Source organism: Scomber scombrus, chromosome 4 (assembly GCF_963691925.1).
Source record: "Scomber scombrus chromosome 4, fScoSco1.1, whole genome shotgun sequence".
Lineage (NCBI taxonomy): Eukaryota > Metazoa > Chordata > Actinopteri > Scombriformes > Scombridae > Scomber > Scomber scombrus.
The window spans coordinates 22,615,161-22,640,519 of record NC_084973.1 but is presented as its reverse complement, the minus strand read 5'-3'; the positions used below and the strand labels follow the sequence as shown (position 1 = coordinate 22,640,519).

Here is a 25,359-nt window from a genome sequence, read left to right as displayed (position 1 = left end):
GCAGATGATGTTTTCCTTCACACTTAGTTTTTTTATCCGATGTTGACGGCAAATGCAACTGAAGGTGCGTCCTCTGCTGTGACTCTTGTGTCTGTGAGAAAATATGTTTCAGGGCCAGCCTATTATCCCTCAGACAGTCACCCTGAATAGATCACAGTGTCTCACACCTGCTCATTGGCTGAGCGTCCAGTAAGCTGCTCTACCACCGACATATATACCTGTGTGTGTGTTTCTAATTATGTCCGAATTATTTAACCCGCCCACTGATTGAATAAACCAGAACATTTGACTTTTCCTGAACCTTCGACTATGACTACTGGAATATCTTGTTGAGCAATTTGGTATTAGGCCTATAAGATTTTTAAATTATACAACAAGATTTAAAGATCATTACATAACATGTCAGGCTGTTTTTCAACCAGGATGAGAGGGGAAGGAGATTACAGATATATATATATATATGTGTGCATCTTTTCCCAAGATAACATTTTTATTAAATAACAATCATTGTACGAAAAAAATCAAAACAAAAACTACATTTTCCAAGTAGTAGCATGAGTTTTTAACATTTCAAAGACTAAAATTCATTCATTATTTTTGTATAAGAAACCATACAAAAAGCAGGCAAAGTCTCAAGAGTCACTGAAAATATAACATGCACACACTCTCAAGAGTCACATACGCACACTTATGTCGACTCAGTTTAGTGTGTGCTGCACGGCAATGGAGACGTCGAACTGTACACACACAGATACGAGCAGACGTATGCGAAGCGCTGTACACGTGGAGACAAACTGTGCTGCGGCTCTGAAACGCTCATTCACACATTTACATCATTCTTTTATCAAAGATCAACCAGCCAGCATAATTCACAGTCATGTAGATTTCACTCGTGTGTGTGTTGTGCTTTTTTTTTATGTCATTCTTTGTTGGATTTATAAGAAAAGAAAAGAAGAAAAAAACAAAACAAATGTGAATATTCTTACATTTTTTTGTACAATCAGTGTAACGTCATCATCAGGAGTCAATGTGTGGAGGAGGAGGATGTTGAAATGTATAAAAACAGGATTTTACTGTGCTTTTAAAATCTCAACATGACATCTTGTCATCTTAATAAGGCAAATACTGCATATCACAGGAAACGGGACGATACAACAGAAAACCAACATGGCTCAAAAGTGTTGAACTCTGTCAGGATGGATCTTTTTTTCTTTTTTCTTTAAAGGAATAGTTCAATATTCTGCTGGGGTTTTTTTTGCAGAGAGTTAGATGAGAAGATCAGTACTACTCTAATGTTTGTACTTTTGCTTAGCTTAGCACAAAGACTGGAAACAGGGGGAAACTGCTAGCTTGGCTCAGTCCAAAGGTTACAAAATCCACCTGTTCTAGTCTCTGCTGGAAGCCTGCCAGAGATGATACGCCTCGAAGAAGTTACCTTGCCAAACCAAGAAAATAATCTGTCATATAAACCCAGTAAAACCACAACTTGGCATTTTTATACATTTTTAAAAAATGGATTAAACAAACAAGACAAAATGTGTTAATTTGTGAGCTTCAGAGGCGCTGGTGGGTAGATTTTGTTATCTTTTGTTATCTTCTAGCTCTTTCCAGTCTTTGTTCTGTATGTGAATCTTTATTAGCTGCTGGCTGTATTTCATGTATTTGCGAGAGCTTTTAAACTCGTAGCCTAGATATTTTTATAAGAGGTCTTCCAGCTTACGTGATCTTGTAGTGAAGTCAGATTTGCATAAGAAGCTCATTCTGTTTCTGCCTGAGATCTCCGGTGGAAATTTACCCCGTCGTGATTGTATACACTGTTATTCTAGGATTAAGGGTAATCAATTCACCCGTCTGACGTCTGGTATTCACATTAAGGTCAGGGACAGAATCACATGCCACACTAAATATGTGGTTTACCTGTTAAACTGTACCTGGTCTATTTTTAATCATGATGATAAACTGTTGGTGGTATTTTAATAAACATAACCACAGCTTGATAGAACTACCTTGAGTTGTACTAGATACACCCCCATTGTACTATAATTCTAAATGGGTTGAATGACATTTCATTGGCTTGTTTCTTAATAAATGAACGCGAGTTGTGTTGTTTTTTGGTTATTTTTCATCCTCTATTTATTTGTTTTACATTTTAGTAACCTATATTATGTGATTATGGCTCCCCCTTCTGGGAAAAACAGTTGTGGACATCTATAATTTACCTCACCTATGTATGTGGATTGTGAGATTGCCAATACACACAGTGGAGAAATGCATCTTGCCTGAAACGTCCATGTGGCAATAAAAAAAGCCAATTTAGAGTGACGTCCTAATCTGTCTTTTTCCATGTTGTGCTTCAAATCATACAAACCTGAGCGTAGTGTTTGTTTTATCATCTAACACTCGGCAAGAAAATATCGAAAATGTTGAACTATTCCTTCAACTTAAATCATAAAACGTCTTTAACATTCAGTTTGCCGACAGAAAACAGTTGTTGAGACATTTGTCAACTTAAGACCACAAACAGACTGATGGAAACAACATAAGCAGATGATCTGTTCACACAGCTGCAGTTTTCATGGAGGGGGTCAATTTTATTCCTTCAATTACAAAATTTAACTGATTTTTGAACAGCAGGGACCATAAAGGCACCCAGTGCATTGGGGGGCTTTTAAAGCTTTTGTGCTTGAGGTCTAAGAATTTTCTACACAGTGAAAAACTTTAAAAATGCGTTTTGTGCTTGAAAAAACCTTTTAACAGGCACTTTATTGAGACCATATCATGTAATGTTTGTGCTTTAAATTGAATGTTAGCATCTGCTTTCAACCTGGAGGGGTCGACTGAAGACAGGATGTCACATTTTAGGCTCATTTTACGCAGCACTGCAACAGAAGAGGAACGTCTTTCTGTGTTTACTGTATGTGGTGAAAGAGAGGAACAGAGAGAAACCGACAAGAAAGGCAGATTTGACTTTACGTCGTCAGGGTAGGAATGTCGCTGAGATGGACTCAACATGCACACCACGGGACATGTTAAAGTTTTGTCTGTAAATTGATAGTCTGGATGATTTGGACAAGATCCCAAACAGAAACTGGATAATCGCTGAAACACATACATGGGTTCCTTGACAGCGGATTGTTGATTAGTCTCTTGGTCACATATGGGTGGAGGATCTGATGCTCTGGGAATGATTTGGACCGTTTGACGTGGTGGAGGGAAATCCTCTCCTGGAGCGGATCACATACACGCCGCCCCATCTGGAAGACAGCCGAGCTGCTTCTCAATTATACACCGCAGGCAGTTATACCTGCGAGTACAAGCAGACACATGGAAAGAGGTGAAGATACATTTGATAGTAATTGTCGAGCTGTAAAGATTAGTCGATTAACAGGAAATGAATCGCCATATTTTGATAATTGATTCATTGTTTTTGAGTAATATTTACGAAAATTTGCCAAAATTAGAGAACTGGTTAACCCGGAGTGAAGAATTTGTCAGGAGTTTGGGATGTTTTATGCAGGAACACTTTTACTGCTTGATTGAAGAGAACAGAGTGACAATACAAGTGAAACATTGTGTAAAGTCACTCCATTCTGCTGTCTACTTCCTGACAAGATTATATAAACCCTGCACTGAATCCTTAGACCTTAGTACCTCTAAATAAGGTCATTATTCACACATCTGCTTCTCTATTGGTTATTGAACTATAAACAAGACACTGTGTTGATTAGAGTTAACTGAAGTCACATGTTACCTTGAGACAAGTCTGACAGCATATCTCCACCTGACCTTGGTTAATATAGAAGACAGCACTTATCAAGACAGCTGCATATCACAAATATTTCCCTGACACCAGTCTCTTAAATGTGACTATCTTCTGTTTTGTTATTCCTCTGTGAGAGTAAACTGAACATCTTTGGGTTATGGAGAAAACAAGAGATTTGAGGATGTCATCTTGGACTAAGAAATAGTGATCGTCATTTTTCACCATTTTCTGACATTTTATAGACTTGAGAAAATATTTAACAGATTAAATGATAATGAAAATAGTCGTTAGCTATGGTCCTAAATAAGTGCAATACTCTGCAGACTCCTATTTGGTAATTTATGTAAGGTAATAACAGTTGTTGATGTAAACTGAATCTGTGGTCATTAAAGCCAAACCAAATCTGAAGCTTTGAGGTAGATTATAAAACTTGTCGTACCTTCTTTTGAGTTTCTGCACCTCTCTGTCTTCCTCTTCCTTCAGCTTGGTGATGAAACTCTGCAGGACAGGCATCTCAAACTTGATATACTGCGCCACCTGGTTGGATGTAAGAGAACTGTCATGACGGAGCACAAAGAGGGAGGATAATGTGTGATACAGTATGCCTGAGACGTTGACCGTAGTGATTTACATCATATGTGACTTCCTCTCCCAGGTCTTCTTCCATGAGGAAAACTTTGCAGACCTGCTCACACGGACCCTGTATTATTCTCAGCACCAGAGGATAGTCACTCCGCTTCAGCTTCACACGCTCTGAAACATTAACACAGTCACAATTCTACTATTACGAAGCTTATGGCGGAGCTGTTGTATTGGATTGCATTAGACTGCACAGGTGTTCCTGATAAAGTGGCCAGTGACTATATATTATGTGTGTTATATTATGCATAAACACTCACCTCCGCTTGCATGGACAAGGTAGAGTGCAAAATCATCCGGGCTGTTTTCAATTTTAAACTTATTGAGAAGTACTCGCAGCACCTGAGGTGTTTTCATGCAGCTGTTGATCCGAACATTAGTCACCGAGCCGAAAGCGGGAGTGAAAACAGATGTCTGAAAGATAAAAAATATTAAAACATCTCAAAACACTTTAGCTTCCTATAAAACTTGTTGTTAGCAACTCAGTTTATGACAAATCTATGTGAAAATGTACATTATTCACAGTATTTTGGGGGAGCTGTGGTGCTGGTGGTGAGGTGTTTTCACCTTATGGTTGTAGAAATGTCCATTGATGGAGAAGCGATGTCGTCGTATCTTCCTCTGGTCACTCGGTGACCGTCGTTGGCCCCGTCTTAAAACCCCGGCGTCACTCTTCGTCCTGAGGAGCTGAGCTGAGCTCTCACTGTCTTCTGTTCAAACAACAACCATTATCTTTTATTTATCAGTTATTATTCAGTGTCTTTAACATAAATATAACTTTTAAAAAGTTGACCCACATTTAAATTAAGGACTTACAATACTGAAAAAAATAGCTGTTATACTTTCAAAGGTTGATATCTTGACATTGAATTTAATCATATTGACATTATAAGAGTAAACATAACCTGTACAGGATTGCAAAGAAAACCTATATTTCTGAATGAAATGAAGCTAATATAAGCGAGAAATGTGGTGCTCCTTTGTCGTATGTAAACCTTGAAATCCCAATGTGGACAATTTTTTATTTCAGCTAAGGAAATAATACATTCTCTAAGGTGTGAAGAAATTATATTAGAACTGAGCTAATTAGACTTTATTGGCCAATATTTTATTTTATTTTATTTTTTTAAATCTTGACAACTGAAGACACAACACGGATAAAACATATTAAATAATTAAAATGACTGAATCCGTATTGTAGCTATAGGAGAATTATAGGTTTCTACACTGTCAATAAATCCACTCACCTTCTGCCTGTTCTTCTGTCATGTCGTTGTCGTCTATTTGGCTCTCAGGTGGCGTCACTTCCACTGTGGGCGGACTCTGCTGCTGCGTCGTCTGTTGACCGTCTGTGCTGTTTGGGCAACTTCAGACACAAAACCAGAGAGAAGGAACAAGAGTAAGAGAGGGAAAGAGTGGAGTGGCAAAGGACAACAAAATATAAAACTATAAAGAATGCCGGATTAGATATTTAAACAATGTCATTGTTACTTATTTTAATGACACTTCTTGTAAATTTAAAATGATTTAATGGTACAGTGCGCAAGTAACTATGTCGAATGTATTATAAGAAGCACTTTGGAGGGACTTTATCATTGTAAACACTGCCACAGAGTTTACGTAACCACTTATACACCATACATGTACATCATATCCATGTTGGTCAGTTTCAACTTTTGACAGCTGTTCACTTTTTGCAAAAGCAGCTTTTCTGTGTTTGAGATACGCTGCTCCCTTTAATATTTTAAGTAACTTTGCTTTGATGTACCAGCAACATTAGTACAGATTATTTGAACTCTCAGTTTAAGAGGCTGCCTGAATGTTTCTTTGAAAAACTGCATCATCAAAACCTAATAGCCAGATGTGTTTTATGCAAGGAAATGCCGCTAACTGGCATCCAACCTAATAAGAAAACACCTTTCCAGCTGTAGTTGTAAAGGGAATTTTGTTATTTCCTTTTTTCATGAAGTGTTTATGTTATTTTGTCTATTTCCTCGCAGCTATTTAAGTATAAAACTCAAACGTCAGCTGCATGACCGTGAGGCGTTTTCTCTAAGAATAGCTTTATCTGATGAATGAGATTACAGAGCTGAAAATGGGGCTCCAAGCCTATTGACACAAATTGATGTGTGGTAGCTTGAAGCAAAATCCAAAACTGTGATTGGGGCTGAAATGTTCAGTTTTGTCATTTGGTGTTTGAAGGATTTAACAAACTGTCGAAATCAGGTATGTAATTCTTCTAAGGAATTTAATCTGAGAAATGAACACAAAATTAAAGACACTCATTTGACAATCATTAACTTCTCTGCCATTTCTCATAAAATGAACTAAACGTAATCTATATTTGACCCCAGCTGACCTGATTATAAACCACTGTTTCCGGTCAGTGAAGTGTAACTAGATCCGTCTGGACCTCTTACCCTTGACTGTCCAGATTGCAACCTGAGTGCCAGGATGTAGAGGAAGGCGGAGGTCGAATTCGCTCGTGGTCATCCTGCATCTGAAGCCTGATTGGTCGACGCAGGCCCCAGAAGATATTCAGCAGACCTTCCACGATCAGCTCCCCCTCTTCCTGTTAGGAGAGAGAAGCTGTGATCAATACACACACACACACACACATGCAAAAGTACATAAAATGGACAGTTATTAACCCTTTGGGCATCAGCCTTAATGGGACGGTATATTAAATTGCAAATGAATGCAACCAAAAGTAAAGGTACCAGCAGGCAGACAGACAGTGGTGTGTGGTGGAGACATTCAGATACTTTAGAGACACACACAGAGACCATGGTCTCTTCTGGGGATAGCATTGACTTATATTGATTTTCTGCAGACTTACCCTAACCCTAACCTTACCCACTGACTCAAAAATTTGCCCTTTTTCCAATTGGGGACACAGCTTTTGTCCCCAATTACACAAACCGTCCCCAGTTAATTGGTCCCCAAAAGTCCCCAAAAATAGCCTATGACACACACACACACACACACACACACACACACACACACACACACACACACACACACACACACACACACACACACACACACACACACACACACACACACACACACACACACACACACACACACACACACACACACAATAACCCACCTCTCTGTTCCTGAGCTGTAGGTTCTGTCCTTCATAGTAGAGGTTGTATGTCTTAAGTTGTGAGAGGACGGTTGCCCTGGAAACAGAGATGATGAATTACTGAGGAGATGATCTGCAAAAAAAAAACCTGACAAAAATCTCTCTCTGCACATCTCAATGTGTGACAGATGCACCCGAGGAAGGTGCAACTTGAAAACAACAGGAAGAACTCCCACTCACTGTCTCACTTACTGCAGTAAGTATTAAAGTATTTATTAAATCGAACGTTCGCTGTTATTTCAAGGTGCTCGTCAGTCAAAATATTTCTGTATTCCTCTGATTGGATGATTGAAGCAGCTCTTATATATGTATATAAGTGTTGTGATGCTGCCTGTATATCTGATGAAGGTGTGATGCTCTGACACAGTGACTGAACAAACTGCTTTATCTCATTTTTATAATGATTATTATGTGGTGAAGCAGCGGAGACTGTTTTAGAAATGGTTCCATGATGGTGCGTTTAAAGTGCCTGTCAGAAATATTAGACTGAGTAAATCCGTAGCTAAAGATAACTACTGCATTAAAATGAAGGAAGTAACTACCAAGTTCATATCATTAGTTATCATGACCAATTTAGGAAATGAATAGAGGATATCCTTGTCATCATTAGCACAATATTTGTAAGGATATTTTCTGATATTGATATAAAGTATATGACAATATGGCAAATGTCTATAAAATAGAATATGAAATGATTCAACTGCTCCTCAAATACATGTGAAACCAAAACATTTATAATTATTACATTTGTTGTTTTTTTATTACGTTACCTGACTTTAAATTACACTGATTTCAGAGACCTATAACAGAGACTTACAGTAACTCCATATGAATGATAAGAGCATGACGTCATCAAAGACTTAAAGACGTAAATTTCTCTAAAACAACTAAAAGCATGTTCAGAGTTTTACAAGTTTTTCTTGTACAATGAAATCATATAATCAAGATTAGATTCTACTTAAAGACAATAAATTATAATATATATATATATATTTCCACTTTGGGCTTCTAACAACCTACCATGAGAAGCCACCGCCCTTTGATTGGTTAGTGCAAGGTGCTCGTCAGTCAACCTTTTTCTGTAGTCCTCTGATTGGATTATTTTAATAACTACTGCATTAAAATTAAGCAAGTAACTACTAAATTCAAATCCTTAGCTATCATGACATTTATGTAGGGATAGGGGATATCCTTGGCATCATTAGCACAATATATGCAAAAGGATATTTGAGCTTCATTTTCTAACAACCTACCATGAGAAGCCACCACCTTTTGACAGCCAACAAGTTAAGTGTAATGAAAAATGTTGTAAAGAAATTGGTATGAAGTTCTGTCTGAAAACTTGTGTGAGTGGGTGGAGGTGCTTGTGTGATCAATTACAAACTGTAAGTAATGTAAGCACAAGTATACAAGTACTTAATAAACTAGAACCTGTAAAAGCCACCATTAAGGCACTTTTACATCTCTATTTTAACCACACACAGTAAGGGTTAATAAAGGGCAAATGTCTCCTTTTTTACCAAGTCAGGCTGTTTTACAAAATGAAACTAAATGATGATTTTTTACACATCCATGTGAGCCAGAGAGCTCAGTATTTAATCCTTACTTGCTGATGAACTTGTTCTCTCCGATCTGAATCACGTCTTGTGTTTCATCCATTCTCAGTAAGCATGAGAGGCGCTGAGAGACAAAGAGACAACACAGAGTTAATCAATCTCATCCATCTGATTCAGTCTCATGACTCCTCATGACCAGCAGCACAGACACAAAGAGAGCAGCCCTAGAGAAGTGGAGGACGACTGCAGGGAGAAGAAGAAGAAGAAGAGAAGAAGAAAGCAGAAAATATCTTTTTTACTATTTCCTTCTGATAGTAAGCAGTTAAACTATCACTATGTCGCTCTACACAATCAAAACATTTGGCGTGTGTGAGATGGAGCGAGACAGCTGCTCCACACTCCCTCGTCCTCCTCTTGTCTACACTTTTTTCCCTTTTTGTGTCACCCTTTAATTCTCTCCTCATGTCTTTCCCTCTCTTTTACACATAAACACACACACACACACACACACGTACACACACTCATGCAGCTGTTTTAAATGGCATCCTGCCACCAACCCTTCCTTTCCGTCGTAGATGAAGGAGTGTGTGTTTGTCTTTGTGGGGGTAGAACAGAAGCCCCCGGAAAGAGGCGAACAGGTGCAGCACACATGGGCCACCCGCTGAGCCAAATTATTTCAGCTACTTAAACATTTATCTGCGAACATGCTACAAGGAGCAGACTTCATAAGTACTCATCTATAATAAATGTATCTTTTAAAAAAGTCTCTGAAATCTGGCAGGACATGTGGTTAAAGAATTAAAGACATGTCAAAACTCATCTAAGAGAATTCATCTCAAACTGTTGAAGCATGAGTTTGAACATTTTACTACCTGAAAGACCTTCAATGAATCTTACTTTCTCTGAATCCTCCGCTTTCACTCACAAAACTGGACCATACCAATGTGTTTGTACATTCAGCTCCTCCTTAACTACATATAATTAATATTTTGAAGACCCTTTTTAAAAGCAGGCTATGATTTTTTTTCATTAAAAAAAACAACCTTAATTCAATCATGTAATTTCATTGAAGTCAAGACCAACACGGCCAAAGAAGCTCACTATATATCAGAAACAAACATCACTAATCAGATTTGAGGTTAAAAGTTTAAAAGGAAATGGGTTGAGAAATTTAAGTTTTAAAGCCTCTGTGATTCATCCCACTTATAAAGATGGAAAGCAATGGAAGACGATCCACCAGAGTTCAATATTTTTCAGAGGGGTAGAAGAGTTTTAGATTTTTAGCCATACTGAGCGACACGGCTCTATAAACAGCAATGTTGGTCAAAAAAGATCTAAACAGTTAATGAGTTGATTGCCATGAAATTTTGTCCAGTTATTCATAGTTTGTTAGAAGATTAATCCTTGTGATGTAGGTGCTCCTCTGACTTCACTTTTAGGGGCAGCAGCAGGTCAAAGATACTGCATGGATTAGCACCAAAACAAAACCAATGTGGTTTACCACAAGACATCTAAACTAATGACAGTTAATTTAGTGCTATTTAGCTCATATTAGCATGTTAAGCTAAACTTAGATGGTGAACCTGACCAGCAGCAAGTTAGTTTAGCTCAAAGTACCGCTGTAGTTAAGTATATTTTAGTATAGCTGGCTGCCTAATATAGATGCTAGCTTAAATGTAGACTCTTAGCAAACTTTTTAAACGTGATTATGTTAGGACCTGACTGATACTGGATTTTTGGGGCAGATGCTGATATTAAGGAATAAAAAAATTCTGATATCGATATATCTGCAGATAATCTTACAGAATATATACATAAACACACATCTTTTTTCAAATGTGGTTAACAAACACTTGTGATAGATACGTAATGGAGGCCGTGATATTTTATAGTTTAAGAATAAACGTAATTTTTGTGCATTAAGTGCACGGAAATTTACAAAAAATGCGGCCTATATATCTTTAAAAACATATGGGATGGCGTCAACACCAATACCTATTTATCTGTGATATCAGTCGGGCTCAATGTTACATTACTGTTGTGTAGTAATACAGTTGAAGGGCAAAATGTCATTACTTTACAACAGCATTGTAAGGTAAGAACATTAATGTACATTAATGTTCATGTTCATGGATCACTAAACTGAAGCAAGTTACAATTTTAATTGCTTTTTATATTGTATAGAAATGAAATTAAACCAATTTGAAGTAGAAAGTAGACTAAACTAGAGCCCGATTGATATGTGCCGATATATTTTGTTTAAAGATATATTATCAGCATTATATATATATTAGGGCCGGGACTTTAACGCGTTAATTAAGATTAATTAATTACACAATAATTGACGCGTTAAAAAAATTGACGCATTTTAATCACACTTATTTTTGCACCGCGGAACGTTACTCACTGGATGAGTTTCAGGCGGACCGATTATACTGGAGCACCAACTAGCGTAGTTCAGACAACAACAAACCACAGTGAACATGAACAAAGTAGCTGATGAGACCGCTTTGGTTGGCCCCGTGGATGGAAGTGTCGATAAGAGTTGTGTGCAAGCTATGCAACAAGGAATTCGCATATCACCGCAGCACATTGAGCCTCAAGTATCAACATAGCAGCTAGCGTGGACGCTAGTGTGGTAGCTAGCTAATTTCTGAAATGTACTATATTTCTAAATATGCTATTGCTACACTTAATGGCAAAATTGCACTGGTCTGTTGGACTTGAACAAAAATAAACAATATTTCTGTTGCTTAAGCTTATGTATTCAGTCATTATTCAATCTTATACTAAAGATCCATGTGAAAAAAATTACTTCTCACTGTTCTCAGGTCAAATATTTATATGCTATTAAAATGCGATTAATTTCGATTAATTAATTACAAAGCCTCTAATTAATTAGATTAATTTTTTTTAATCGAGTCCCGGCCCTAATATATATATATATATTTGAGCATTTCACTTAATTCAATTGTAATATATACGTATTAAATTCCAAGTGAAGTTTCCTGTTTCAGTGCACTGACGTCATTTTATAAAAATTTTATCCTTAAACTGTAAAATATCATGCCTTCATTAGACATCTTTGTCCCAAGTGTTTGGTAACCAAATTTGAGGGGCCACTACAATAAATGTGTGTTTATGTATATATTCTGTATATGTAAGATTATTGGCCGATATATCGATATCAGAATTATTTTGATCCCTAATATCTGTATCTGCATCGGATCCAAAAATCCAGTATCGGTCGGCCCCTTGACAAAACATCCATATTTCTAAGAGAGATTAGAATAGTGTGCTTTTTAGTAGACGTGCTATGTCACTGGTATGGCCATTTAAATCTTTGTTTGTAGGTCAACGCCTTATTTCTTAAATCCCTATTTCAGTTTTCTTTAAATATTATCTCAATAACGGTCAGTCCCTCGATAATACATGAACTACAGAAACATTCATAGAGAGTAATTATAGTATAGGTTTCTGTTAGAAGACTACAGGAGGACTTACCGTAGTGAAGACTTTGATCGTGTTCAGTCACCAGGCAGAGGGCGCTGCAGACGTACAGACAGAGATCGTAAAGTTAGACAGGTAGACGCTGCACGTATCCACAGGTATCAGCAGCTGTGTCATCCAGGTGTTTGTTTCCAGCAGCCCACCGCAGGGACGGGGTCTTTTCCTTGTGACTAAGGACAGCAAACATACAAGGAAGAGCGGGGGCGTTTAAAAGGAAGTGCTCCCCTTCCGTTAAAATCACTTCCTCCTTTAGCTCAGTCAGTCACACAGGAAACTGACACTCGCCCTGACGCAGCTCAAAACTTCCTCAATTCAAGCAGCGCCGATGAGTTATCGTGCACGGCCAAACACAGTCTAAACACACAAGAACTGATAAGACCTGACTATAAACTGCCTTACACCCTCAGATCAGACACGAAACAGTTTATTATGTAAATAAAGACATTGAAAAAGCGACAAGATGAGTCACACATCAGCAACATCAGCCTTAAACACACAGTGCTGATGTATAACCTGTGGCTGTCAATCTCTGAGACAAATGTGTTCAGTTATTGTGGGCCAATTAAATATTAAACACCAATCAACCCCAACGCCCTGATGTCTATCAATATTTTAGGCCCCTGTCAAAGCCCTCAAAAGCTCACCATTTACCTCACACAATGGGAATCATTAGTCTTTAATAGAGCGGTCGTGGTCAAAGGCGGCCGAGCTCGTAGACTCACTGATGTGGTCTGAGATGGACACGAGGCCGCCTGTCGAACCCAGACAATGTTGTGACAGTCTGGCAAGTCACAGGAGCGGCGTGAACTTTACGTCGACTAAATTGCCATCTGGTCACCAAATTGATCCTCTCTCTTCTCTGATGTTACTTCAGGCTCCTGAAATACAGATCAAATCGGACATTTAGCCTTTAAAGCTTCTGCGACAGTGTTACACACTAATGTGATGACTGTGTAAAGTGTTTGGTGTTTGCTGCAGCGGAAAAGTTTGCAGAAAAAAAGATTTTAGGTTTTGGGTGTTACTAAAAAAGGATGTTAGTTATACAGCGATAAAACTTCACGATATCGTTTCATTTCTTGGCTATAAAGGCTGCATTAGTTATTTATGCCTGCAACTTTTGCTGAAATTATACCTTTTTTAATTCCTTACTTTTGGAAATATAAATAGGCTAACTGGGTTTGTTTTTTTTTGCTCTGTACTCAGGTATATTTGTTTCTTTTTGTGTGTTTCCCTTAAAAAAACGACATGGTTAGTTCGCATTATTCTCCTGTCTAGCGTCCAACTTTTGAAATAAAACTACCTTTTTCTATTCCCTACACTACAACCTTTATTTTCACTCCAAAAAATCATTCAGCTTGAAATTCAATTTAGCTAAAAAACAAAAAATTCAAATATAAATATAAATCCATCAAGACTGAATCTGACACTGTAAGCAAACTTTTTGTACTTGGATGTTTGGATAGATGAATTACGATGCCAACAAGTATTTGTAAGAGTTTCTCAGTATTCAGTCCCACAATAGACAACTGTCTGAACTTATTTGACTGTTTAATTTGAAAAAATAAACACTGAACTTTTTTGGGGGGAATTCACATCAACTTTATTCACTATGTTTTTGGCAGGGAGCATCTTGAATATTGTGTAAAAGCACAAATATTCACTATTTTTGTCAGTACTATTAAACACTAATGCAGCAGAGCATGTTTTCCATCAGTCAAAAAACACCAAAACTGGACTTTTATAGTTACCATGAAGCAAAAGCAACACAAACTTAAACAGTGTCATGACCTTTTGTACACAATGCTCACTACTCCTCGAGATTAAAGCCTTTGAAACTGTATAAATATCATAGAAACGGTTTAAATAATCTTTATTTTTTAACCAAAACAGTAATATCTGTGGTACTAGAGGAATTTGTCTCTGTGGGAATAATCTGTTAGACATGTGGAATTTTGACGGCTCCCTCCGCTTTGTGTTTCGGAGCCAACAGCAGCATATAAATGCAGCCGAAGTGACCCGTATCTGACCCAGTCCTGTTTTCAGATCAGGGAGCTCTTTCCTGTATCTGACAAACAGTCCAAATGTAGATCTCATTGACTCCCTGAATTCCCCTTTGGCTCATTACAATGTCAACCAGTCCTTGGTCTCCGTCTCCTCCCCTTCCCTGCCGCCCCGCTCCTCTTTTTATGTGTATCTTCAGCTGGGAGATGTTTCATACCACAGTGACTCTACTTGTTAGTAGCTATCCAATTTTTCTGATTAGGAAATTCTTTCCTCTCCGCCGTCTGTCTGGTTTTCCCATCCAGCTCTCTCCCTCTCCTCTGTCTCCTCCGTTGCTCCCTTGTGAAAGAGTAAAAGCCGTTCTCTATGCTATTAAAACTCATGACCACAACTTCCTGACTTTCCCCCCCGACTCTCTCATTGACACACACACACATACTTGTTTTCTGCCCCCTTGCCTCTGACTTTTTGCCAAGAAGATGAATGGCTTTAAATCTCCTCTTCACTTAAAAAAAACACCCACCCACCATCACCACAACTGAGCCTCCAGCCTCCACATTACTACTGCTCTGCTTCGCTATTGTCACCATTGTCATAACAACACCAAAAACATCTGAGGTCCAGAAACTAGCTCAGGAACACTGAGCCAAAAATAGTATGTGTTTGTTTTTTCTACTTCTTGTTAAGACATATTGCGGCTGTCATAAGCTTCGCCAGCCATGATTTCAATCTAAATCTGTTTTCCAGATTTTCTGAGGTCATGCTGAAACTATTCTTGCCCCTTTTGTTGGTTGCTGGATATTTTATTTAAGATTAGGAGAAATCTCTGTTGCTGGTTTATTAGCGACATGTAGCTCAAATGCAGTCTGATACAACAGCTGTGGGATATATACCACCATAAAAAGGTTATAATGATCTGGGTTTTTTTTATAAAGAGGTACTGATTCAACTTTATGGTCACTTTGGAGGCTGTAGTTTGAGCTGCAGCTGTTTCTAATAGTTTGTCCACCTCTTTTACATCAATGATGATTGACTAAATATTAGAAAGACCTCTCCAAAATGGCCTGTAAAGTTTAATCAAAATCAAATCAAGAGTCAATAAAACAACAAAAACAACTGTTTCAACAAAAAAAGTGAACATCATAACCTTACTGAAAGCAGGATTTGTTGCATGATCTGTTGTATTAGACTGCATTAGTTTTAGCCTTTAGCCAGGACTATCTAATAAAGTGGGTGTAGATTACAAAACATTAGGAATTCACTTTTTTGGGGGCAGATGGTCTGTACCAAAGCACTGCCTCTGTCTAGCCAGGCTTATGTGTGTGTGTGTGTGTGTGTGTGTGTGTGTGTGTGTGTGTGTGTGTGTGTGTGCTGATAGGAATCTTAACTGCTTGTTATGTAACCCTGTTTTATTAATACATAGCTATGCATTCTCCCATGTGGAGCCCACATGTGATTATATGTGGAGTTTCCATCCATTTCTGGTCATGATTGAGACTAGTGCTCTGGAGCATACACACTATCACTGCTTGGGAATAAAAATGCGCCAAATATGCCTTAAAATGTGACATTTTGAATCCGTTAGGGTGGCGTTTAAGCCTTTATAAGACGAAATAATTGCTGCTGTTTCACATTTGATGTTGTCGGGAACATTTTTAAGCCTCGTTTTGTACCAAACAGTCACGCTATCGACACATCAATGATCAGCCTACTTAGCTACCCGCTGCTGTCTGATTCCTGCCCGACTTTAGGAGCTCCTCTCTCGGCTTACCGAACCCGGGGACGCAGGCTCTCCGGTTCTCCTCCTCCACCTTCTTTTCTCCGTTCAGTCTGCACCTCCCGTTAACGGTAAACTCCTCTCTCTCCTTCGTCTCGCGATCCTGTCGTTTGGCAACAGTCACTGGGGCTCGTGCATCCAGAGGAGGAGGAGAGCGCGAGGGATCCATCTGTTGTGGCGGAGCTCGCGGCCCAGCGACCCCAGCAGGCAGCCAATCAGAGAGCGACCCTGACGCCCCTTTGTTCACACTGCGTGAGGAGATGAATGAACTCATGGAGACAATAGAGGAGAGGACCCCCAACACAACACCACCAGGTCCACTCGGTGTTATTCAATGGAGACCAAATTCACTAAAACTGCGAATAAAACACTACAACTTATTAAACTAAAGTCAAAGTTTTATTTTATAAGAAAGGCATTTACAACTTAAAAAGTGTAGGTTAATAACGCTAATCATGTAATATGTGGGACGTATGGAAGCTCAGGTCAGCCAGAAAAAATAAAAAGATACTCTTGGTAAATCAAAATGATGATAAACCTAAAGGGAACTTATTTTTAACTGCCTGCGACCCTGCATCCTCATATGGGGACATTACATTTTGGGTTTGCTGGAGCTGAAACTCAGGGGCAGGTCTAGTAGTTGACAATGTATGGGGCTAAGCCCAGAGCCAAGGCCAGTATTTTTTTGGATGGTTCACTTGTGCAGAATTTAAATTTACTGCATTGTATGACTACTGCAAACATTAGTTATAGTAGAGATTTATTTTGGTCCTAACTATTTTCCAAATAGAGTGCACATAGATATAAAATAATAAATAAGGCATTAGACGAAAAGGAAAACAAAAAATATTGCATTCATTTTTATTTAACATTTCACTCAGTAACACTGTCTCAACTGAAGTTAGCAGCTGGTTGAAGATACAGGGCTTTTAAGAAAACATTTGGGGCTGCAACCCCAAAAGCCACCCCCTAGCTATGCCCCTGCTTACACTTCACTCTGCTTAACTTTGACCTATTGTCTTGTTCGTGCACACTTTTGTGCCACCTAGTGGTAGCAAAAGCACAATACAGTGTAAAAATCATTGTGAAAACCAGATGGCAGGCATCTTGGCCAAGTCAATCAACAGCCGATCCCCAGACAAAAGTGGACCAGGTGCAAAACCTTTCAAATTTTATGGTTGAAATTTGTATATTTATGCTTAACAATGTTTGTAGTTTGATATGCTGTACAAATGTAACTAATTTTAGCAATAACAACAAGCTACGACACTGCTAATCAGGAAGTACTTGTTTGAGGACATTGGGACTTTATTAATGTTGGAGTAAATGTAAGGAAAAAAATAGCTTTATACACTGGTGAATTATTTGTTAAACAGTAAAATAAACCCATTGTCCCCATTGTACAGGACAATATTTTTTTCAAAAACTATTTCCTGTTTAAAGATGATGCTTAGTTTTATACTTATCCGGTTCTACTAATCCCAAATATCTAGGAGAAATTAAAAATGCATACCAAACAAAAGTTCAGGTCACAGGGGTTAAAACATGACCCTATTTTCCCATCTTGTTACTAAGCAACTAATGGGGACAACAGTTTTTGAGTTTAGTCCAGTATTGAGCGACAGTGCTGCAGCAATGTAATAACTTGGAGCAACTGTGTGCCATCAGTGTGTGTCCACTATAACGGCTTGTTTTGGCCACTGAAAGGCTCTGATTGTTATTATAAGTGTCTGACAAAATAATAGAAAGGACCAAACAGAGAAATATTTGTCTTTACCCTTTGCCTGATGTGGTCTGTTTGTTATGGTTTCTGACCAAGTCTTGCTCTGGAACATTGAATTGAGTTATTTGTATTCATTCTATATTGATAAGAAAACCAACATTCTAACAAACTAAAAAACAAACCAAGAAACCCCCCAAAAAACCAAAACAAAACACAACCCCCAATACTATAGAGAACCAGTCAAATGTTTGGACACACCTTCCTATTTCCTTAATGAGAAAGTGTGTCCAAACGTTTGATTGGTACTGTACGTATATTTTAAATGAGGGCTGTTGCAGCAAAATAACATAATTCTGAAAATAGTGGCTCTCGTTCTGAAATAAAAATGTCAAAATAGGAGTTGTAGTTGTCTATATCAAGGTAAAAATCCAAAACTGACATTTCATATAAAGCAGCAACCATATAGGTTTGTAGCCAATGGCAAGCTTGTCTCTTTATGGAAAAGTGAATTTGACAAGATATCAGATTAAAAGATTAATATGAGGATTCTGTAATATTTGGTCAACCCAGAGTTGAACCTCAAATGTCACAGAATATGGCGGATTTTGGTGCAACATCGGCACAGTCAATGATGCCAGAGATGAGAGAGATAGAGATGAAAATAAGTTGTGCATTTACAAAACCTAAAAAACTTGTTTTTGTTTTCCTTGATTTTCCATGTGAAAAAAATGAAGACAAAAGACTGCATTCATTCTGTAACATCTTATTAAATAGTTTTAGGAACAAAGAATAGAACATTTTGTTGCTACAATTAGTTTACACAATTTCTCTTCCAGGTTGTTTAGCAAACTTTACTCCATTAAATATACATTTATTAATTGTTTTTTTTTGTTTTTACATCTAGTTAAAGTTTCTCAGCTTGTTCTTTGATTTATACCGGTAATGTGTTAAAATGGACAGAAAGCAATGTTAAGAGTAAAAAAATACATATGAAAAAGGTCCTAACAAACAAACCAAATGATTCCACCAAACCACGGATTTAAAATAGGATCAAAATGTATTTACTTTTTAAATAAAAGTACAACAAAATGGTGCGTTTTCCAGCATGATTTAAGATTAAAAGTTATAATTTGTTTCTTACAAATATTTGCTAGCAAAAACATAAAAATGATGTATAAAAAAACAAAAACATTTAAAAAGATAAAACACTTAATACACAAAAGTATATTCTTCAGGTAGCACCCCCTTCAAAATAACTGAAAGGGACTGATGTCTTTGTGTTACACCTTGTGGCCACCTTATCAAGAGCCATCTGTTGCCTAAATTGACTTGTATGTAATGCAAGCCTTTAAACCCTCAAGGTAGAGGGTCTGGACTTGTAAAATATGTTGTTAAGTAGACCAATTCTATCATGACTACATGAAAAAAACACGTGTTAAGGACCGTTAAATGAAAATCAAAACTCCAATCAGGAGGAAGCTGCTTGTAGGCACAGATAAAGACCTCCAATGCTCATCAGGTTTCTATGACAACTTCACTCAGCTGCCAATGACCAACAGGCTCTTAAATAAGGTGGCCAGCCGAAGTCTTCTCCTGCATTCAGAAACATCAACAGTAAGAATTCCCGGGGAGGAAAACAGGTACACCAAACATGAGAGGACACCAATATATATTTTCACTGCAGGACTGGGTTAGGGCTGTGGGGTGCGGGCATTAAAAAAAACAAACAAACAAAAAGTGTGAGGAGAGAGGATGTAAGCGCTGGTTGCATGAATATGACATGACAAAACAAGGTCACACCACTGTGCATGTGATTATTTTTACGTGTGCAGGCCATGTACTAACAGATCACTACGAGAGGTGCTGAAAATGATCAAACCTCCCTTCACTCCTATGAGAGGGAAGACCTCGACTTGTTCATCCATTCTCACGGAGCAAGGTATCAGCCGATGTGCCTGTAAACACACTGCTAATTTAACATTGTAAAACTGCTTTTACAGCTGTCCCGCTGCCAGTCCTGAGCACAGCCAACATTTAGACAATGATGGTGAGGTTTTAGATTTGTCACAAGCTAGCCAGGTCAACGACTAAGGCCCAAAAGTATTCAGTATCCAAGTGTTACAGTCACTTGTCTTCAGGTCAACAAACAAAAAATGTTCATACTTTACTATAAATTTGGATAAGCACTCTAGGGATATTTTAGAGTTTCAGGTTAGTGAATATTATTCACCATAATCCTGATGTTCTTGGCACCTTTTCATGTGCAAACAGTACTTGTAGTAAAAGGCCCTGACTTTTGAAATTCGACTCAACTGTCCAGTTCAATAAGTGTTTTGTGTTTAAAAGGAAAACATTATATAAATGGAATGAAATAGCAGCAGCTCACATCTCAGGCCAGAAACTACCTTTAGGAAAAGCTACTTTCTCTAGGTGTGTTTCTAAAAGCACCGACTGTCACTGAGGCCAAGGGCAGGAGGGGGTAAATCGTCACAGCAATCTTAACAGGGCACGAACGAATAAACTAATAAATATACTTTCACTATTGTGCAAGAGACACATAAACCTGCTTCAAATAATCAAACATCAACTTTCTTCTTATAAATAAATAAATAGGTTTAACACAAGAGATGTGAGGAAATTTGGGGTGAGATTTCAATGTAATCACGTTTCTTGATAGTGACAATTTACTTTTACAAAGTAAGTTGAAAAGAAAACTTTTGGTACATGGTAATTGGTATGGTTTTTGGTTAGTAAACATCTCAGTTGGACTAAACATTTTGTACTTTTTTAGCTGTTAATTTTCTCATTGTGCTACTTTTTATTTCTATAAAATCAACATTTTGCAAACTCTTCTGTGGTATTTTTTTTAACCACTATGAAGTAGTATCAATTTAATGAAAAACAGCAGAGGCACACAGTGCGGTCAAATCGGAATCTATCGGGGTGGCACAACTTCGTCAATAAGGTGCATTTGAGACTGAGGGATTCCTCACGTGCCAAATGTGCTGCCACAGCCTGAACTATAAAACAGGCATGACCTGTAACAAACATCAGCAGTAAACTACACATGAAGTGGGACGAGAGCGGGAGACGTATGGGTGACTAAGGATGGGAGGAGGAGGAGGAGGAATGTAAGGGAAAGTCAACACCACTGAATAAGTGAAAATTGTTAATGGCAAATGCTGGATGACAATCTAGACAATCTAACAGAATGAGATCAACAACACCTTCAACCTTTGAATTTCCAAACAAAATCATCACCATTACTTCTTTGCAGCAAACTTATTATCACAAATGGAAACACCAGGTGGGTTTGGACAATTGCAGGGGCATATTATTCATGGTGCAGTCTTTGTAGATCCTATATTAACGCTACAGCTAAAAACAGGGCATGAGTGACCATGTAAAACTGTGACAGATAATCCACACAGATGATCAGGGAGCTCTGCGACAGTCACGGGATCAAAAAACATTTAATTCTCCTGTAATATATCTTTTTTTTTAAGCTTAGTATTTATGCACACAGGACTTGTAATTTATCTGACAAGGCCACATTTCAGCATTATTGTGTGCCATTATTGTAGCTTTCACAAACATACTGCTGTCATCACAACAGTAAAGGGATCATTGAGATTCAGTTATGCAAGTGCGTACATATATTAGAAGAGACAATTCAGGTTATCAAATCAAAATCTGGCCAAATTCATTTTTCATAATGAATAAAATCAGGTTATCTCCCATTTGATTTGCCAAATGAGATGATGGTGTGTTCAGGAGGAGTTTGGGTCGTGTTAGTAAATGCTGAGTAATACTGTCACAGTAAAGAGATGTAAACTGGTATGTTACTGACTGTTTGCCCTTTCTCACAGGGCATCAGGTGAATATTAGCCCCCCCCCCAACGACATGATCTGACGTGATGTGCTGTAAATACGTCTCTGAGGGGTGAGCTGTGGAGTGACATTCTTATTCTGAATCAGGAGGCAGAGAGTGTAAAAACAAATTTCACAATCACTGTGTGTGGCTAAGGGCACCTGACAAACCACTTCCATCAACCTAAAAGAACCCGACTTGCATTAAAGCGCTCAAGCTAGTTTTGGAGAGGATGTTGGTGTGTGTCCATGTGTGTGTGTGTGTGTATCTCTAACATGGTTGCATAACAAGTCTAGAGGCAAATGATTCATACAGAATTTTTGCATAATCCTTAATTGACATAATAGGTTTTATGAAAATGACTCGGGCAGTACAAGTTAACAGTGATTACGAATTAATGAATCATCAAACATTCAGCTTTGATTGTTTGACATCCATCTGTCTCTCGTCTGGATTAAAGTACACATAAATTAACGCACAAACCCGTGATCTCTGGCTGCATATTGTACACACATGCATACACACCAACCAACCTCCGCATGGTGACATCTTTTACAGCATGCTGTGAACTTGCAATGGCATGCTCAAAATAGCATAGTGGGAAGTGGGAAAAGACTGACACAAGCTAAAGAAAACACAAACTGACAAGGGTTGGTGCGTCACATTTTCTTCCACACGATCCCAAATCCTGCACCATTTCTGTCCTCCAAACTCCCATCCTTTTATCTTAGTGTACGATCCCTCGCTCCCAAAATTCAGCCAGATTTGGCATCTTTCAGGTCCAGCCCATTGGCTATACCCCACTCTCCCCCGGTGATGTTCCACCCTCCCCTCCAATTCCTCCTCCCTTCACCGCATCCCCATGTCCCATCCTGCTGCTGCAGGCTTCCCGTAGCCTCCCCCACTGATAGCCTGTGAAGGTGGGGCTGATGGGGATGTATTTGAAGATGGGGTGTCTACGGATGAAATCCATTCCAAATGGCAGGTCATAAGATCTCATCCCTTCCAGCTCTGCTGCACTGAGACCAGAGCCACGTTTCAGCTTCCTGAGGCCTCGTTCTTCAGCAGTACCTGAAGAGAAAGGAGGGTGAGATTAATTATGATGGCCACAAATTAGGAAGTAAGAAATATATATATATATATATATTATTATGATTTTATAATATTTTATATATATTGTTACAGTACCATCAATATCATGTAAACCCTAAACATTTTAGCACAATGCATACTTTATTTAAGGATTTCTTTCTTTCAACAATATCACCAAGTGTGAAGCAGAGTGCACTGAATGCCTCACCAGGGATAGTATTGTCCAAAATGAAAGCAGCGGAGCCTCCGACAAACATGGCAGTGGTGAGGAGAACGTTCAACACCTGGTCAACCCCAACAATGCCTGAAAAAGATAAACATAACAAAAGGTCACTGACTGAAATATGTCTTTGTACTGGACCATGAGGATCAAGCATAACTTTAACAAAGAAATCGCCTCATATGTTGGAGGATTTGCAGCTGGAGCAGCTACAGTTGAGAAAGAGTTACATGTGGGTTTCTCTCCCTCCACTCACCTGTGACCAGCGGGTTCTGTTTGAGGTAGCTCGGCAGCATCAGCCCAAAGAAGATGGAGAAGCCCAAAACAAAGAGGTTCCTGGAGGAGTTTAGGTCGATAAACTGCAGGTTGGACAGTCCCACCGCCGTTATCATGCCAAACAAGGTGCAGAAAAGAGCTCCCAGGACAGGATCAGGCAGAGAGGCGAACAGGGCACTGAATTTACCCACAAGTCCTAGCAGCAGCATCATGGCAGCTCCATACTGGATCACGCGTCTGCTGCCCACCTGGAGGACCAATCAGAGATCAGCAGGAGGTTAGGGAGCCAGTCAGAGCGCGTCATAACACTTTGATAAACTCAGCTCCCTCTTTGCTCTGCCCCCATTTGCACGTTCGGAGGATTCGGCATGTTAAAAAATAAAATAAAATCTTCCAACAGACAGTGTTTGTCAGTGTCGACTTGTCATTCTTTATGTCCCCTGAGTGGAAGCACAGGTGCTGGATAACGGAGGTATTTGAGTTACATTTTCATTGTGGGTTTAAAAACATTAAATAAAAGTACCATCACTTTGTGCCGAGCTACATACATTTGATTTATTTGTACCTATATATTACATTGAAACAAGAGCACTAAATGTAGCTTATAGTTAATGCTAAATCCACAGATGAACACGACGTAATATACAGTAAGCATCCATGGTGACAGATATTTCCATATCATGGTAGAGAGAGTCTCTCCCTTCAAGAAAAGGCCACTAGACACTTCGAGGGGTGGAGACTGGTTGGGGATTGTTAGGTTTACTTGAGTTTATTTATTCATTTGCACAATTAAAGAATCATTAGCATTTTCTTGTATTTGATTTTCAAATGTTGATGATATTCTGGTGAGTGCTACAATGTCTGATTTCTGCCATTAACTGTAATGTTCTTAGTTGCTGCTTTATTTATCTGACAAATGCCATAGACACCTATAATTTCTAAAAAAGGACAAAAAACTATTGTAAAACTGTTATGACTTCTTAAGTGAGTGCAGGGGAGGAAGGTGAAGAACAACAGTAATAGCAAGTAAAGAAATGTAAAAACATTGTCATACATAAAAAAGAATAAAAAAGAGTTTAATTAAGTGATGGTGTCAATTACCTTCGTAATACCCAGAACGCCTATATTTGGACTGGAGGAGGTTGAACCATTTCCTGTCCCGAAGAGTCCATCCAGCACACAGGAAATACCCTCTACAAATATCCCCCTACAGACAGAAAATAAACAACCCAATTACAGTATCTTCCAGACAGTAAATTGCTCGTGCCCATTTCTCGCAAACAGCTGGCATATTAAAGAGAATACGAAAGAGTAGAAATTAAACTTACCTATTGATGGCATGGATGGGAGGTGGTGGAGCACAAGAGAGACGGGCGCAGGCGTAATAATCGCCAATCGATTCGATGATGCTGGCAACCACCGCGCTCATCATGCCGATCACACCTGCAGCTGTTACTGTAGGAAATCCCCACTGGACTGCAGAGGTAAAAAAAAAACACAGTGTGGGTTAAAACTGAGAAACAGCTGCATCTACACAGAGAACGTGGAAATACCTAGGCTGTACCTCATCACCACAACTCTTATAGTCACTGTCAGAATTTCAGACATCACCTTTAAACTCCTTTATTTGATTGGATGATTTTCAGTGTGATTTACATCAATTATATCTGCCTCTCTCCTGACTATGTCACATTACTATGTGAGTATTAAATCGCCAAGAATCAGAATATGTGAAATGTGGGCAAGTCTAAATCCAGGGAAATGCTTGTTGTAAAATCTG

The 25,359-nt window shown here is 38.6% G+C and overlaps 2 protein-coding genes across 4 annotated transcripts in view; both read right to left on the bottom strand.

Moving 5' to 3' along the window:
* Nucleotides 1–303: 303 nt before the first annotated feature.
* Nucleotides 304–12,788, bottom strand: rassf2b (Ras association domain family member 2b). Its single transcript, XM_062418049.1, has 10 exons — nt 12,614–12,788; nt 9,160–9,233; nt 7,515–7,590; nt 6,823–6,974; nt 5,650–5,768; nt 4,970–5,112; nt 4,663–4,816; nt 4,395–4,516; nt 4,203–4,300; nt 304–3,304 (listed from the first exon to the last, which is right to left on the bottom strand). Exons 2-10 carry the CDS (start codon nt 9,210–9,212, stop codon nt 3,235–3,237), a joined length of 987 nt encoding a protein of 328 aa, XP_062274033.1. The 5' UTR covers nt 9,213–9,233; nt 12,614–12,788; the 3' UTR covers nt 304–3,234.
* A 4,041-nt stretch (nt 12,789–16,829) lies between these two features.
* slc23a2 (solute carrier family 23 member 2) overlaps nt 16,830–25,359 on the bottom strand; it is a 41,623-nt gene continuing 33,093 nt past the window's right edge. For all 3 annotated transcript variants that reach the window (XM_062418412.1, XM_062418414.1, XM_062418413.1), the window contains 5 exons: nt 24,908–25,055; nt 24,681–24,786; nt 23,560–23,827; nt 23,292–23,387; nt 16,830–23,062 (listed from right to left, as the gene is read on the bottom strand). In XM_062418412.1, the coding sequence (XP_062274396.1) occupies nt 22,785–23,062; nt 23,292–23,387; nt 23,560–23,827; nt 24,681–24,786; nt 24,908–25,055 (896 nt within the window). In that variant the 3' untranslated portion in view covers nt 16,830–22,784. The remainder of the gene's footprint in view (nt 23,063–23,291; nt 23,388–23,559; nt 23,828–24,680; nt 24,787–24,907; nt 25,056–25,359) is intronic.

Bases quoted from the DNA above. Each gene is read 5' to 3' on its own strand.
- rassf2b (XM_062418049.1), bottom strand. From the start codon at position 9,212: ATGGATGAAACACAAGACGTGATTCAGATCGGAGAGAACAAGTTCATC. The intron at 4,517-4,662 runs GTGAGTGTTTAT...TTAATGTTTCAG, and splicing joins CCTTGTCCATGCAAGCGGAG to AGCGTGTGAAGCTGAAGCGG. The intron at 3,305-4,202 runs GTACGACAAGTT...TTGTACTCGCAG, and splicing joins GTGCAGAAACTCAAAAGAAG to GTATAACTGCCTGCGGTGTA.